At 30.4% G+C, this 17862-nt stretch overlaps 1 protein-coding gene across 8 annotated transcripts in view; it reads left to right on the forward strand.

Moving 5' to 3' along the window:
• The window catches only part of LOC114123373 (potassium voltage-gated channel protein eag), a 190517-nt gene extending 172747 nt beyond the window's left edge, over positions 1–17770 (forward strand). For all 8 annotated transcript variants that reach the window (XM_027986313.2, XM_050197132.1, XM_027986316.2 and 5 more), the window contains 6 exons: positions 8712–8880; positions 9244–9498; positions 10349–10548; positions 12721–12973; positions 13040–13236; positions 13326–17770. In XM_027986313.2, the coding sequence (XP_027842114.2) occupies positions 8712–8880; positions 9244–9498; positions 10349–10548; positions 12721–12973; positions 13040–13236; positions 13326–14531 (2280 nt within the window). In that variant the 3' untranslated portion in view covers positions 14532–17770. The remainder of the gene's footprint in view (positions 1–8711; positions 8881–9243; positions 9499–10348; positions 10549–12720; positions 12974–13039; positions 13237–13325) is intronic.
• The last annotated feature ends 92 nt before the right edge of the window (positions 17771–17862 follow it).

A 17862-nucleotide genomic window follows, 5' to 3' on the forward strand; every position in this document is an offset into this window, starting at 1 on the left:
GTTTTTAGCTGTTTAACAGCGAACGTTTTCACGTACATTTAAATTCTAATTTTTATCGAAAATATTATAACCCATATCATAGAAACCGTAGAAAAAATAATACTTTATTCTACAAATGTATATAAGTACGTTCACACAAAAAGGAACTGTAAATTAAAACGTACCAAAGAAAATGATTGAAAATACTTAAAAAATAGCTTGTTATTGTATTCAAGAATAATCACTTGTTTTTAACCACAAAAATAACCACGTTTTCGTCGTGAGTAATATTTAATATTATTAAAAACATATTTTTTTTTTAAATTTAAAAAAATGAATGTACATATACTTGATTTTTTGGTTTATATTGCTATATACCTAATTGTTCATATAAAACAAACAGATATTAATTATGTTCATAACAATTAAATGAATAACAGTATTATACGTAAGTCTAAATAGAGATGGGTACGAAATTAGTTTTGCACATTTGTAGAAGATGAAATATTTAAATTTTAACGCTGTGTAGAAACTCTAGGAACAAACGTTTATGTATATTTCTAACTACCATGTTTCGTGTACAAACTTATACTATTCCCAATTATTTTACACCGCATTGCAGATATTATATAAGTTTTATTATAAATTGCCATGTTACTCATCAAAATAATAATGTGATAAACGCATTGCTAGTGTTGGTAAATTTCAGAAGTTTCATTTTTGATAATTTACGAAGATTTCCAAAATGCAATGATTTTAAAAATTAAATCTAAACATACAATTTTCTGGTACAGAACTTAATAGACTTCCTTGAATTTTAAGACAGCATAATATACTTATCTAATAATGGATTAAATGATGAGGATAAACTGTGTTCATGTATATACGATGTATTAAAATAGTTTATATATTTTAAAAAATTGTTAAATTTTTACCACGTTTTGAAAAAAAAAATGTTTTGTTTAAAAAATATTTATACACTTATTTTAACAATTTCTATACGTATTTCGTGCCACACACAATATCTGTGGTCGTAGGTGGTGTGAATAGCGGAATATATTATGAATATTGACACCACGTCGAGTGTGTATAATAACATCAAAAACACTTCGTTACAACTCCATGTAAAAAAAAGCAAAGTTAAAAAAAATAAACTCAGTAATGATTAAATCTTTAAAAGGCGTAATATAATATGGAAACGAAGTAAAATATCATTTTATAATATTACAAATACCTATGACGACGAATCAGATAAATTGTAAATTGTAATGTTAAATATTTAGTCAACATATTGTTTAACTATTTGGTAAACGTAGAAGTATACTTAAATAAATATAAATAAGTAACCACTATAGTTTTTTTCATAATTAATAATGTATAAACAATATTATGTTGACTAAGTATTTTACATAACAATTGATCTTATTTGTCGTCATAGGTATTTGTAATGTTCTAAAATGGCATTTTACTTCGTTTCCATATTGTATCACGTCTTTTAAAGATTTAATCATAACTAAATTTATTTATTTTTTTAACTTGGCTTTTACACGGAGTTATAAAAAAGTGTTTTTGATGTGATATCAGCTATTTTTTTTTTTTTTAAATAAGTCGCGATTTTGACTGTATAGTACTATGGACTATAGTGTATATATTAGTACCTAATAATAATCCAGCTATCGTTACATCATAATATTATTATATTATTATATCATATATTTAATATAATATATTATGTTAGTATTATATTCACCGGCATCCGAGAGACCGTCATTGTCGCCGTCGCCACTGTTGCGATGAGAGTAGTGAGGATTGATAAGGTGATGGATCGGGGGACAAACATATTTCGTTGTATACCTACGCAAAATCAATTTTAAAAGTGCTTGAACATTTTTGGTTTTAACCTATAAACTCTCTAACCAATCCGTTTGCGAGTTCTTCTGTTCCCATCTGCACAATATTTCTGATCGATCGATACCTTATACGACTTTATATGTTCAGTCGTTTGCCCTGTAGGGCTGGACAATGGATTAACATAAATTAAGACGGTTTTTCAAAACTCTGGCTCCTGTTTTTATACGTTCGCGGCTACTACGCTTTTTTTTTTTTTTACTTAGCTTCGCGCCACTACCGTCGCGCTGGATTATTAATATTGTATACGCACTTGTTGTGTCATATCATATATTATTATTATAATGAATTATGTATAGTCTCGTTCGCATGCGTATGACTGCGGTACGTTATACGTATGACGGTAGTGAGGACAATCCGAGGAGGAAACACGAGACATTTTCACGTTACCTCGCATGCATACACCACACAAGGAGGTATTGTTTTAATGAGAGTTCTCGTTTTCACCCTTATTATTATTTACCACAGTTGCGTTGTCTATAAAAACAAATTAATTTAATGACTATACTTCAGTGTCGACAAAAATATAAAGCGCAAAGTGGATAATGTATAACAATATGTATATATATTATATTATATTATGTATAGTGTACCCATACCTACTCAATGTTTGTTTTTTTCTTTTGTTCTGCGGTCATCGGTCACTGTTTCAAAACAAGGACCCGAATGAAAATACCATTTATTTTACAATCATATTGTATAAAATTTGACCAAAACACAATTTTTAATATACGTATTACGGTTTACAACAACGCCGATATCGTTTCTCTGGTAAATGAGAACGGTGGATGACTACTAGCGAAATCTTCACCGACCCGACACTCGGAACGGATGACGTCTTCGCGGCGAACCGGACGCCAAACGCCGTTTCACCGGAAATATCAACGATTTAATAACCACCGTAGGTCGAGGCGATTAATCCGCCAGCCGACTACTGTACACACGGGTTAATCCGATATTATCAGAACGGGTATTCGGCTGGTTAATCCCGGGTAATAGCGTAAGGCTGCCGGTCTCGGGGGAAATCATACTTTACCATATACCTATATGATATTATACATAAAAGTGCGCGCACCAGTGTCTAGTATGTTACACGACGGTGGTGGCGTGTAAACGTTTTCGACTAAAAATATAAGCGTGTTGCCTCCAGGCCATTCGACTAATTTCTTTAAGTGTTTCACGTGCTCTCGCTTTTGTTATTGTATATTATATCCACGATTGTCCGAGCGCAGTTTTGCGATGCAGACCAAACATCCTGTTTTCTAAACTTTGAACAATGGCTTACCAAGAACTTTGTAGTTTCATCGGCATGCGTGATGCTGATGATAATATTGTAATAATATCATTAACAACAATAATATTATTATGCAAAGTACTTTAACCACGAAAAGTACACAATCGGAATCTGAACAACATTAAACTCTATATTTATTATGATCCACACGAGGTCCAAATGAAGCCCGTTTATTTTTTTTTAGGTTAGATGATCTTTATGTTCACTCAAACCGGAAATGGTTTTGATAAGATTTTGCTAGTCCTACCTCTTACATGTTCATGTATAATATTCCATACTACGCCATGTGTATCATCGTTGTAAACTAGAAGTGATTTTCATTTTTTTATTATAACTTTACTTTTTTTTTTTAATTGAATATAATTTTGTACCTGATGTGGCCTTAAAACCTATCAGTTATTTTGATGTATATGTATATCAATCAAAACTCGGGCGAAAAACTGTGATTCATTGACTTAGCGAACAATATAAATATCAAAAAAAAAATAAATATGATTCCCGTATTAGAAGATCTCACAACACTTCATATCAATAATATTATATAATATCAAATATACTCACAAATACCGCTACCGATTTTATTTCTGAGTTACTCGGTAAATGCGAATTTATGTTTGTATGATGTGACAAATTTGATTGCGGCGTTTTCTATCGTATTTTTCAAACAATTCTGTTGAGACAAATTCATCGAATTTATATTCCAGTCGAATCCCTCACAAACGACGCGATCGTTATCGCTACACATAATTTCAGTGAAGATTTCTTAGAGCCACGATGTAAGTAAAATTTCTGATATTCCTAGTAGAGGTAATAAACAATAATAATAAATAATAATATAATACTATTATTTGAACATCATAATATGTTTTTTTTAGATTCGTCAGGAGATAAATTAAAATGCGAATGATAACATTACTGATGGTGCTTTGTTTTTCCTTCATTCTATATCCTAAATTATAGGCCTCTCCTCGCATTATTTTATACTTTGCATAATTTCTAGTCCAGGTGTCCTTATTGGCTTTTTCCCTAAGTTTTCTTCCAATGTTTTGGGAAATGGTATCAATTTCTTCAAAACTTACTTTTATATCATTAATATTTTGTAAATTATAATGACTTATTGAAGTCATCATTTTTTATAATACTATGATTTGTTACACTTTTACATAAAACCTAATTATGTATAATGATATTATACATGTTTATAACATAAATTCGTTTTAAATTATCATAATATAATAAAGAAATTGATAAAATATGCAATTTTATAGTAATATTTAAGACAAATCAAAAAATAAACCTACTTTTTTAAGAGTCCTGAAAGCAACAGCGCTTTTCAATATAATTTTTATGAGATACGTTTTGTTACGCCCAAAGTTTGATATACATTGTGTTATCATTTATGTTATTTACAATCTAATCAGTTGTCTACGCAAAAAAAAGTCTTAAATAAAATATATCCATACGGTGTTAATTTACCAATATCGACAAAAAACTCATTTTGTCAAATTTTGAGATAGGTGTTTTGGCAGTATCAACAAAGATATATCTTTGTAAAGGTTATTTTTTGAGGACCTGATTATTGTTCGCTATTTTTGCACTGTTACTTGTAAATTTGTTTCCAAAATGGAATTCGTAAAAATATATTTTTTGACCTGAAACACGGTACTTACATAAACTTTCAGCATACGGTATAAATATCATTACTACACTAACGTGTCCTGTTAATTAAATTTGTCCAAACTTTTTTTATGAATACACACACATATATATATATACACCTCAAATAACTGCTCCTGGGTTAATTAATTTTCCAACCGACGTGTAGTGCGTGTGACATAAAATTCTAAAACGACGGTAGGTAACGTGTAACAATATTAGTAATATTATATTACTATGACGTGCAGCAGCACGTAGAAAAATAACTTTCTTTTCAGCAACAAAACGAGAAAAAAAAATGTTTTATTTTTTTATCAAAGAACGCGAGTGGACAGGAAAAAAATTCATTGCCGAGGGAATTCGAATTAGTTTGCTCGGTCTATGATCAATGAAAGACAACAAACCGTATTTGCTCGACTGCAGCAATATTATTGTCGTCTCCGAAATCCTTTTTCTTTTCTTTTTTTTTTTTATTGTTGCCGTCGTACAATTTATTTTATTAACGTTTCGCGTTTGTGCTGTTTGTCTGCAGATTCATTTGGAACCCGCAGACACGGAACAATCGAGGGGGACGCTATCGCGGGTGAGGTCGCGCAGCGAAAATAATTGGATCTGGTTTCCTTCATTATGCAATGCTCTTTTATGTATACAGTATAATGTCCTTATTATAAAAATAGAATAAAAATAAATAATGAAATCCTGTAGTTTTCGGTGTTGGGGATGAAATGGCCGCCGTACGACCTCTCATTTCGATAAAAATCGTGTCGTAGACACGTAAAACTATGCTCCGAAGACTTAAAGAAGAACCGCTAAGAGAACGAGATAAAAACAACTTAATGATTTTAAAAAAAAAAAATAGAATTGTATAACGTGCGTGTTATTACAAGCGTATTAGTATAATATATTCATTTTGTGCGTTTTTTTTTTTTAAGCATGTGAAATCTCTCGATCATCACCGACGCTACAGCGTAAATAATAACAATATTATAAACGTTCAGTGGCAACGGTACCTAGTTTAATGATATTATTACTGAATTATTAAATCCTTTTCCACGGTATGAGGTTCTAACATATAATTGTTGAGAATAATTGAAACCTATCCTCAGATAAGATTTATTTACTATTTTTATCTTGTCTAGAAAAATATCAATACTTAAACAATGGTTAATCCTTACGATCGTTAATATATTTTATAAAGTAGATATTAATATTATCATTGCACAGTTTTATAAATAACGATTTTATAATTGCATAACTAATATCAAAACTGTATAAATACTAAATTTTTCGAACAAATTTTGACTCTTTGCGTTTCACTATTAAAACTAATATAATAAAATACGCATACGGTGTTTAGTACAATACACAACTTTCTGGCTTCTGCAATTAATCTTTTACTTTTGGCGAAGGATACATTTAAAACTTGTTATATATGGTCGTAGAAAAAAATCGAGTTCTTATGGTTACAATACGTTTATACATTATATTTTTTTTTTTTTTTTTATGGTCCAAGTCTATATTTTTAATATATCTCTACTTTCTCTACTAAGACTTACGATTGCATATGACAAGCGCGCATTACACATGTATGTACCTCATAATATTATTATAATTCTCCACGTTTGTAGGACATGAAGCACAATGCGATACGTTTCCAGATTACGAGTTACGACTGACAATATTTGCAGCCAGGATAGAGTAATATGAAGGATAAAGGATTTCACGCAGCGCGCACATAATGTTTTTCAGAGTTATATTATTATGACAACGCACGACAATATTATAATAAATCGTAATATCACGTATATTTTCACGAAATAATTTTTTTCTTCCTGTACTTTACGATTTGACGAGTCCTATTGCTGCAGTATTTGCGAGACGTTATGGCGCAAATCCCGATTCCATTCGTGGTATTATTGTTATCTACGCCGTTCTACTCGCTGTGTTGATCTTAGACGACGTCGTGCGAATGATTTACAAAGCCATGATATTTTTGATTAAAAAAGTTATGTTTTGAAACGCATAAAATACATAATCAAAACGTCGCACAAGCGACACGACTTTATCGTTTAAAATCTCGAGGTTTGTAATGTGTTTTCGTTATTTTTCACAAAGTTATTGATTTGAAGAGTGCTACGATTTTGACTCTTAGAAAATTTAACATAAATAAAATTTCATAATTATTGTAACTACGCCATATTATTATAGTTATAGTCATATTATACTCAGAATTCGATTTTTTTTTGTATTATAAATAATGCATAAAATATTTATCGATTTTAATATGGAGTGCACTTTACATGATTACATTTGATATGATGAAATGATTGTAGATATATTGAATTTCCTGGATATACTTACCAAATTGTTGTTTATATTATATACAGAGTGATTCATAAAACTCTTAAATTGTTATTTTTAAATTAATAACTAACATTTATTTACATAGTAGACTTCGAGTTTAATGTTATATATTTTCATTTTGTAAATTATGAAAAAACCTATTTTATCAATTTCACAAAGTTAATATTTTTTTCAGACAAAAAAAAAATATCCTTACAAAATTATGAGAATAAAAAACTGTGAATAATAAAATTTAAAAGTACTTTCTTATCAATATACTTTGAATTCAGCTCTTTGATTAATTTTAAACGTACATATTATAATTTATACTACTGTATGATCTTACACTTTGAACTCTAAAGATGATAAAAATAATAATAAGTTTAAAACTGTAATATTTTTTATTATAAGTTGTAGATAGTTGAAAGAATTTATCTGTAGAACTGTATACAAATGTATCAGTATCAGTTACTGCGAATCGGTACGCTGCTTACCCATAAACCGTGTGATATCGTCCCAAATTGATGATGAAATCAGAAACACACAATAAAATAGTAATATTAGATAATGAATACAACTACCCTCACCTACTTAGGCTGACTATTCTTATTCTCTAATTACTAGAGATTTACATAAATTTTCCCGATTACGATTTCATTCCACCATTTGTTTATCAATATCTGTTTCATCTATTTAACCACATATATATGTATATTATGAATTACGTCGTTTTTTTAACCACGAAGCATACGTTTATTGTTACAAACTTTTTTGATAAAAAAAATACGCGTTTACTGATATTATAATATTGTCGTTTACCAGTGCATCCGCCACCGACAACAATACAATATTCGAATTATTTTATACCTGTTATTATTGCATAGGTATACAAGTATCACGGTTTTAAAAAATTAATATTATACTATATTATATTATTATTATAGTTATTATAATATGATAACGTATAATGCATTCCACTGCCATTTCACTATTTAACATACTGGAAATTCTATTTTAGCACACCTGTCTGACGAGTGAAATGCTGGATGTAATAATGCATATTACGTGTGTAATATGTATTAAGTTATTATAAATATATATATTAGTATGATATTATATAAAATAAATATAGAATTATTATGATTATTATCTTATGTCATTTAAAATAAAATTCATGTCGGTAAACAATCGACGCATTAGCTATACCTTTGATATAATTCAATTAAAATACAGAAAAACTAATATAATATTGTGGATATTATCTTTAAACTAATTACTACCGTCAGATTTAAATGAGAAATATACGAATTATAAAATATCTTTTAATGATACCATTCTACATACATAATGGTACCAAACTTGTTTAGAAATTATTAGTTAATTGATTGTTTTCTTGTATTTATATTCATAAAAATAAAATTACTTAATAATGGTTATTCAATATATATTTTTTTCATAATATGAGTTTAGAATTTAATAACTATTGTGAACTATTGTGAATTTTTCTAAACGAAACGTTTTCATTCCGCAGGGTATTGGAAGCCTATTCAGTGCTTTGAAGGTTGTCCGGTTATTACGATTGGGCAGGGTCGTTCGAAAACTGGACAGGTACTTGGAATACGGAGCTGCGATGTTGATACTGCTGCTGTGCTTTTATATGCTGGTGGCGCATTGGCTGGCCTGTATTTGGTATTCTATAGGTGAGTATCGAAAGCCATCGAACACGGTTTATATAATGTCTTATCGTGTATTGACGTTTGAAATGACTTTCACGCGATATTTTGTACAATATGTGCAATGTACATACACGTAATATGTATAATATAATCTATTATGTTTAAAATTATGCAAATATATTATGTATAATTCCATAAATTAAAAATCACTACTAAAAAGGATATTAAAATATTATATTGTTTTTAAATAGTAGGTACCTATTTATAAACACGTATATCAAATATTGTTTTGAAAAAATCATATGTTTGTTATACGCTATCTCTCTCTCACACATACATACTCACACACAAACACACACCCTAATTAATTTAATAATATGTAACCAGGACGGTCCGATGCCGAGAATGGATATCAATACTCGTGGCTGTGGAAGCTGGCAAACATCACGCAGTATCCGTACTCGTACGTAATGTCGGAACACGCCAACGCCACGGAGCTAGTGCACGGCCCTCCTCGAAAGACCATGTACGTGACCGCGTTGTATTTCACCATGTCGTGTATGACCAGCGTCGGTTTCGGAAACGTTGCCTCAGAGACCGACAACGAGAAGATCTTCACCATATGCATGATGGTCATTGCGTGTAAGTGTTATAAATTCCACCCCCTCCCTCCAACATTATCAGCTATTTAGACTGTTCTTGAACGGTTAAAATACTATCATAAAATCGCGATCGTAAAAAAAAAATATATCGTACGATAACTGCGACTTGTGACGATCCGCGCCTTACGGTTAAAGACAGTTTAATTAGGTATATACGAATACTATAATATGTTTAATAACTGCTTTTACACAAATATGTTTTAAACACTTCAAAATAGTTCAATACGTTTATTTATATAATGGATAGCTTGTTGTTCAAATATACGTGTTTAATATTTTACGATTTCAATATTTGACGTTACTCGTCTCGTTTCGTTTTGTTTCTAAACAATATAAAATATTTATGAAACAATTATAGATTAAATGAATAAAAAAACTCGCTTTTAAGTTCATTGTTGATAAACTCCATGCACACAAAACAACAAAAAAGTTTGATGAATTGTGCAAAATAATAAACGAAGAACCGTTCAAAAAAATCCGTTTTTAAACGTAATTTCCATGAGTATATTATATTGCATTAATTTAGTTTGTTTAAATATTAATAAGAGAAATACCGTTTATTATATAGATATAGTGTGGTTGATTTCTATGGTTAATTAGTATTTAAAACACGAGCAACTATTGTCTGTCAAATTAATGTCACTTATCAACTTCAAAAGCACACACTGAATTCGACAACGAATAGAAAATGTTTTTTTGACAGGATCAAGTTGAATTATTATAGTCTGATATCAATTTTAATGAAAACACAAGACTATAATATTTTTTATACCTTATAATATAATATAATATTATGATATTGATGTGTACTTAATAAATCATACTTGCAGCGCTGTTGTACGCTACGATTTTCGGTCACGTCACCACTATCATACAGCAAATGACTTCGGCCACGGCTAAGTACCACGACATGCTAAACAATGTCAGAGAGTTCATGAAGCTGCACGAAGTGCCGAAAGCGCTGTCCGAGAGGGTCATGGACTATGTGGTGTCCACGTGGGCAATGACCCGGGGCTTGGACACGGATAAAGTACGGCTTACGTAAATTATTACTTATGCGCGTTCCCTTTTGGGTAATGGACGGAGCCATACTTTGTTTTGGATACTCAAAGGATTAAATAGAATTAATAACCAACCCTAGTTAAATCACTCCAACGTATACGTGGTATTGATAATATATGATAATATTATTATGATCGTCAAAATATTATACTGGTCGTAATTGGAAAATTTAATTTTAAAACTTTTAACTACATTATTATATTTTAGGACTACCCGCAGGCTATATTACATTGTAAACTCGTTGATTACCTACCTAAGGTATTGCAGAGTGGTTCACTATAATAGGATATGATATTTTAGTGTTGCGATACTATTTAAAACAAAATAAATGACAAATAATTGTATTTTAAAAACGATTTTCATCGAATTCAATCTAAATCATATTAGTTTAAATTGCATTAACTTTTATATACTGCTTATCAAACAATTGACTATAACCAAGGTTTAAAATTATTATTTTTTATAACTCACTATGGTGAAATTTAAAAAAAAAGGAATTGAAGATGTGGTGAAAACGATCTAAAAAGCTTCACAAATTATTTAAGTAATAATAACAATGAATATAATATCTTTATTCTTATTCAAAATCAGTATTAAACATAAAACCAATGTTTAAAATCAAAATAATAATGTTGTGGAACAAAAACTTGAGTTTTTTACAATAAGATATAAGATATAATTTATATTATATAACTAGTTAAGTTCTTAAATATCAACTTAAATTCAAAATATAAATAAATTAAATTAAATTTAGTTTAATTTCGAAAGTTAATCAATATAAAGGATATAGTACATAATTTGATTTTAACATACTTAAATAAACAATAATGTATTGAAAAAAATATTTGGATTTATATATAATTCAAAACCTATACAATATTTTGATCTGAAATTTTTATAAGAAATAGGCATATTTACTTATAGATTAATATTACTTTTAGATCGAGTATAATTGTTTATTATAAATTAATTTACATTTGTTCAAATTAACTTTGAACATACGTTTAAATAAACTAAACACATTAAACCGTTTACAGAATATTTGATATTATTTTAAAATATACTATAAATCAGTTATTGTAATTTTTATCGCATTGAAGTGTTTAAAATAAACGACGTATAAGTATTTAGATTTGATGGCCAATAATCACTTTAAATTCACTTAATATTTTATGTTTATTACTTTTTTCATATGAATATATTTTTTAGTTTGAAATCGATTTGAAATTTGTAAGATATTATTCAACCATATTTGATGATGTTATCAGGTACTATGGTATAAATATCAATAACTAGATACGATAGGAAATTAATCAATAATATCTGTATTATATAAAAAGTGTGGAAATTTTTATTTTCCAGAATTGTATAATTCCCACTATGGTTACAGAGAAATAAAATATAATAAAAATAATAATAATAAGTAAAGAATTAAATGACTCATAAGTATTTAAATATAAAAAATAATTTTTGATAAAACATCCTAAGGAATTGATATAATTCAGGGGTGATTGTAGCAACCAAAGAGCAAAGCGTATTAGTATAATATTAAATGATCATAGTTATTTCTTACACTCAAAATACGCTTATTACAAATATTAATCCCACTCAAAGATTTTTTTTTTCTATAGATTAATACAAACACAATTTATAACTATTGAAATTATTGGTATTTATAATAAAAACATGATGTACTTATGCTATTTAAAAATCTACAATATATGAATTTTTCACACTGGGATGTTCTTATAACACAATATTCATGTTTTACAGTCGAATATTTTAGTAAAAGTAATACTATTTACTTAATAATTCTACAATACAAAAATTTAATTTACAAATCAACCTCTAAATAATCATATATATATACCTGTAGGTGGATAGGATGAATATTTCCATTGTGGTCGAACAAAGTGGATAGGATTATCGTAGTATTTTATTACTGACACGAAGTGGAGTCCAAATGGCCCGACGCCCAAATAATTTGGCTCCCTAATGACATCGTGGTCGTTTATCCCCAGATAGAAAACAGTAGTGATTATTATAAAATGTAATCGACGCGATCACATTTTATCTTCTTCTTCTTATTATTGTTGTTTTTTGTTTTTAAAACAAAATTTTTATTGTCGTTTTTTGCTAGGTGTTAAATTATTGTCCGAAAGACATGAAGGCGGACATATGTGTTCATCTAAACCGAAAAGTGTTCAATGAGCACCCGGCGTTCCGGTTGGCCAGCGACGGGTGCTTACGCGCTCTGGCTATGCACTTCACAATGAGCCACTCGGCCCCCGGTGACCTGCTCTTCCACACGGGCGAGTCCATCGACTCACTGTGCTTCATTGTAACTGGTTCGCTAGAAGTCATACAAGACGACGAAGTAGTCGCAATTTTAGGTTAGTTTTACAGTAAATCATAAATAAGTAGATCTAATATATTTATATAATTATACTTTGATTAAGGTAAGGGTGATGTGTTTGGTGATTCGTTTTGGAAGGATACTGCACTAGGACAATCCGCAGCGAACGTCCGTGCTCTTACCTATTGCGACTTACACACCATCAAGCGTGACCGGTTATTAGAAGTGTTGGATTTCTATCAGGCGTTTGCGAATTCATTTTCGCGGAACCTCATTTTGACTTACAACCTACGGCATAGGGTAAGTGCTTGGTTGTGATGAAACTTACTGCTATGTTATTGACAATCTATTTTAAATATTAATTTACTTTTTTGATTTTGTCATTTAAGTTAATATTTCGGAAAGTTGCGGATGTTCGCCGAGAAAAGGAACTGGCTGAAAAGCGAAAAAACGAACCACAACTGGACGAACAGCGTGATCAACTGGTCAGAAAAATATTCACCAAGTTTCGGAAGGATCGAGCTCCTAGTCAGGTCCTCGGGATGCAACAGGGTGCAGCAACGGTGCCGGGAGCATCTACGGTAACGGCAGGTTCCGATGACAGCAAGTCTGAAGTCCCTACCGGTGACGCTTCGGACGGCGTCGGCGGTGGTCGTCCAAAAGTCTTACCTCTTGTGCTCAGGCAACAGAGTGAAGACCCGCAACAAGCATCTACTTCGTCAACGGGTTTAAGAACAACAGCGTCAGTGACGGCGCCCAAAAAGGTATCTAAATGGGGTAAAGTCTTGGGTGGCGGTGGAAGTTCAGACTCAGCAGACGCATCGGTAGTGAGTGCCCAGAGTGCTCCTGCCAAGGTCCGTGACTCACCCGGCCGGTCGGTCGGAAATGGTCACAAGGTATTCCCGAAGCTGCAAAAAGTGCCAACCACCGCTGCCGAGCCGTTTGTTGCCGTTGGGAGCCAGCGACAGGAAACGATAGATGAGACTGATGAAAGGGTCGGTGGTAGTGTTAACTTAGGTGGTAGTGGTGTACAAGAACCGGAAGAAGAATCCACGACTCCGGCACCACCTCACCAGTTCCAGTTACAACAGAACCAGGTCTCAGCATCGGAAGCACCGTCACCACCACCGCCACCGTGCTCTGGAATGGTTCTGCCGCCACCGCCGGATCTGGACGTTTTGGCTAAAATCGAGGACCTTCGGTCTGATCTCCGAGATGAGGTGCGGACTATAAATCAGCGACTAACGGCAATCGAAGACATGATGGTGCGGATCGTCGGAAAGTTAGATGCATTAACCATTGCCTCACCTGCCCCATCACCTTCTCCAATCTCGTCACTGCGGCCACCAGACACACCGGAAGCAGGACGAAAGCCCGGGTGCAGAACTAAAAGCACAGACGACCTAAGTTCGCCAGCTACACCCAAACTTCCACCGATGGTTCGGCGGCGACGCAGCAAGTCCAGGACGCGGTCTTCGTCGTCTGCACTGCCACCCATGCGTCCGTTCAGCCCCAGAGATACGTCGCCGCCGCCGTTTCCCCGGACTGATTCGCTCAAAAAGCCGTGCCCGCCTCGGCCCAACGACTTCCTGTAAGCACGCTGCACAAGCAGAATAATACCGATCACTGCAAAAAAAAATAAAAATATATTATCTTCATCACAATAATACTATTATACTATTATGTGATAACGATATTATTATGATTATTATTATTATTATTACAAAAAATCAATTGCGTATGTACAATGATGATAAAATTATAAATATGTATGTATAGATATATACACATATATATATATATATACATATTATATATATATAACATTATAGTGTATTAAAATCGTGTACGACGTAAGATGTTTTTTTTTTTTTTTGTAATTGTTATGCGTGTGTATTTTGGTATATTTTTACGTTTTGTTTTTTGTCTTGTAATATTTTACGTACCCAAATAACTGATTAATAAATAATAATACAATTAGGAATATGAACATTCGCGGGGGAGAGAGCTGGATTACGAAAGTATTGATAGGGAGCGCGGTGTTTTATGTATTACCTGATTTTTAATCCTCTAAAAGACAAACAAATGTCGTACGATTGAACATTATCTTATGTTCTATGTCACATCTTTGTTACACGTCTGTCGAATTTTTTCTCTGATAGACGGCGTCTGTTACAATTATAATATTATTATTATTATTATTATTATCGCCCAACGTACCGCTTTCTTTTTGAATATCTCGGATTTTTTTTTTCTCATTTAAGAATATACTCCCGTGACCGTTGTCTCTCCTCCCTGAAGTTCCCTATGCGGTCATTGTAACTCTAGTTCAATAAAAAAAATCAAAAAAATCGAACAAACTAAAATTAAACTACAAACCATTAACAATATCATTAAGTTACTAAACGATTTACGTTGTTTTTATAAATTACCATCAAAATTTTCCAAAAATGGATTAAAAAAAAAAAAATAAAATAATGTTTTATTCATTGATGAAAATACCTAAAATATCTCTAATACTTTGGATAATTCTTTTCATCAATTTGATTTAATCCATTTTATAGTAACACATATTATTTCGAACAATATTAAGAATAATGCGATCACTTACGATAATAATTCGATTTATTGTTGTAAATCATAACTTATTTCGGACTAGAGTAATTGGGGGGTTTCGTTTTTAAATGTGGTGCATTACAATTATTTTGTTTAACCTAATTATTATTATTATAGTTATAATGAAATGTTATAACCTTTTACCAAACGTTTACTACCATCTAATTTAATTTAATGACTTTTATCTTAATTTAGTGCCTTCTTCAGTATAAGATCAGATATTATATAAATATTTTATAAGTAATTTGATAAACTTCTGAACTTAAGGTATCGTGTAATGTCGGTAATATAATATAGCGAAATGAATTACGTTTTTGATTGTATACTTTAAATTTTTAAATTCAATAGTGAACATCATAATGAGTTTCTATATCCAATAATAATTAAACAGAGTGTGTTATTTATAAATTAACCGTTAAAGATAAAAATCAACTATTAATATTTGCAATTTTATAGTCAAATACACCAAAACGTTCTATAATGCACAATGTTTAAAAATCGGAAACAAAAATATCGACAATATAATAGTATTTAATTTAAACAAAAATGATAAAACCAATTGCTCGCAATGTCTTTTCTATGAAAACACTAATCAGCGTAAACAATTTCAAATGCATTTTTAATAATCATATTCGCATGGGCTTGTACTGGGATCTTAAATGAAATGTTATGATTTTTATTTTTTTCGCGCTCAGACTATCTAACGGGATGTCTTTTTTGCGGTGTACAAACTTAAACAAAACAAACGACTATTTGCGATTGGTATTCCACACCGAAAATAGATCGTTTGTAAATCGAAAACAAATAAAAACGACGGTAATATTGTGTTCTTAACTACAGACAATAACTGTGCACTTAGATTGGCGATGAACCGCGTACACATACAACGGTAATTGACTAATTGATTATTACTTTGTGGGCTGTGCAAATTTAGGTCTGTTATACGCACCGAATTTTTAGATGTAAAATAACATTAACTCACAAAATCACACTGTCGTGTAGGGATAATTTGAAAAAGTGCCTTCCGCATGTATCCCGTCGCGGGTAAAAAATGAAAAAAAAAATCGAAACATACAATTACCTAATATATTCTAATGTATATCTAGTAGGCGGTGTATAATAATAATGATAAATTTATTTTAGAAGTACAAATAAATGTTTTCTTTAAGACTTTTGTGACTTGTATACCTTACAATTTTGTAGGGTTTTAATAATATTTTAATTGTTTATATTTTGAACCTAATTTTCTATCGATTTTTGGCACAATAAATTCTTTCGTCTGTAAAATGTGACTTTTTATTATAAATATACAACAATAATTATTGTAAACAATTTTCTTATAGGTAAATTCAACGCACGTGTAACATTTTAATAATGCACTTTTATTTTAGTAAAAAATCAAAAAAAAAAATCAAAAAAAAAAAATTAATTAAATCCATAAATTTACAAATGTTTTTAAAATTTTATTTGAATATTGCCTTTTGTTGTTATTGTTATTGTTGTTTTTTCTTCTTTATTAATTTTTCTTTAATTTTTTATATAAGCAATAAGTTAAGTTTGATAATTTCAACACGTTATTATTAACATTTTGTTCTTCTCGATTCATATTGTTTATTTTTTCGCGAATAGATTATTGTTAAATTTGATTTATTTACGATTATCACTTGTACGAGTAATACTATGCATTTCACATACATGTATATAATATAGTGTCGTCAGATTTATAGTTTTTTTTTATTATTATTATTTATTTATTGATTATTTAGTCATCTTCCAAAAAAAAATTACAATACATAATAATATAATAGCTCAAAATTGAATGTTTATTGTCCTTTGTTTGATTTAATTATTAATATGGTCACTATATTATATTTTATACACATAGTAATTTATTTTCATTTTTTTTTTTTACATTCCTGCACTATATCGTGCTCAAGATTAGATGATTAATTTCTATTCCAAATCGAATATCGCTGCCTTTTATTGGAGTGTTTTGTTATATTATTATTGTGATATTAATAACGATGATTATAATGTTGTAGACTGTTTTTTTTTCTTCTTGATTATGTTTATAAAGATATTTTGTGACTTCCACAATACAATGTATGATATTATATAGTAATATTATGTTTAAATAGTACGTAAGCCATTGATTTTTTTTCCTGTTTTATGTCGTTTTTTTTCGTTTCATCTTTAATTATAGCGTAGTAGCAAGTGATTTATTCTATTTGATTAAATTTATTTTCTATACGATTTTATTTCACTTTGTAAATAATAGGCACGGATTAGAAATGAAAAAAACAAATGTAT

Source organism: Aphis gossypii, chromosome 1, assembly GCF_020184175.1.
Source record: "Aphis gossypii isolate Hap1 chromosome 1, ASM2018417v2, whole genome shotgun sequence".
In the NCBI taxonomy this organism is placed as follows: Eukaryota; Metazoa; Arthropoda; class Insecta; order Hemiptera; family Aphididae; genus Aphis; species Aphis gossypii.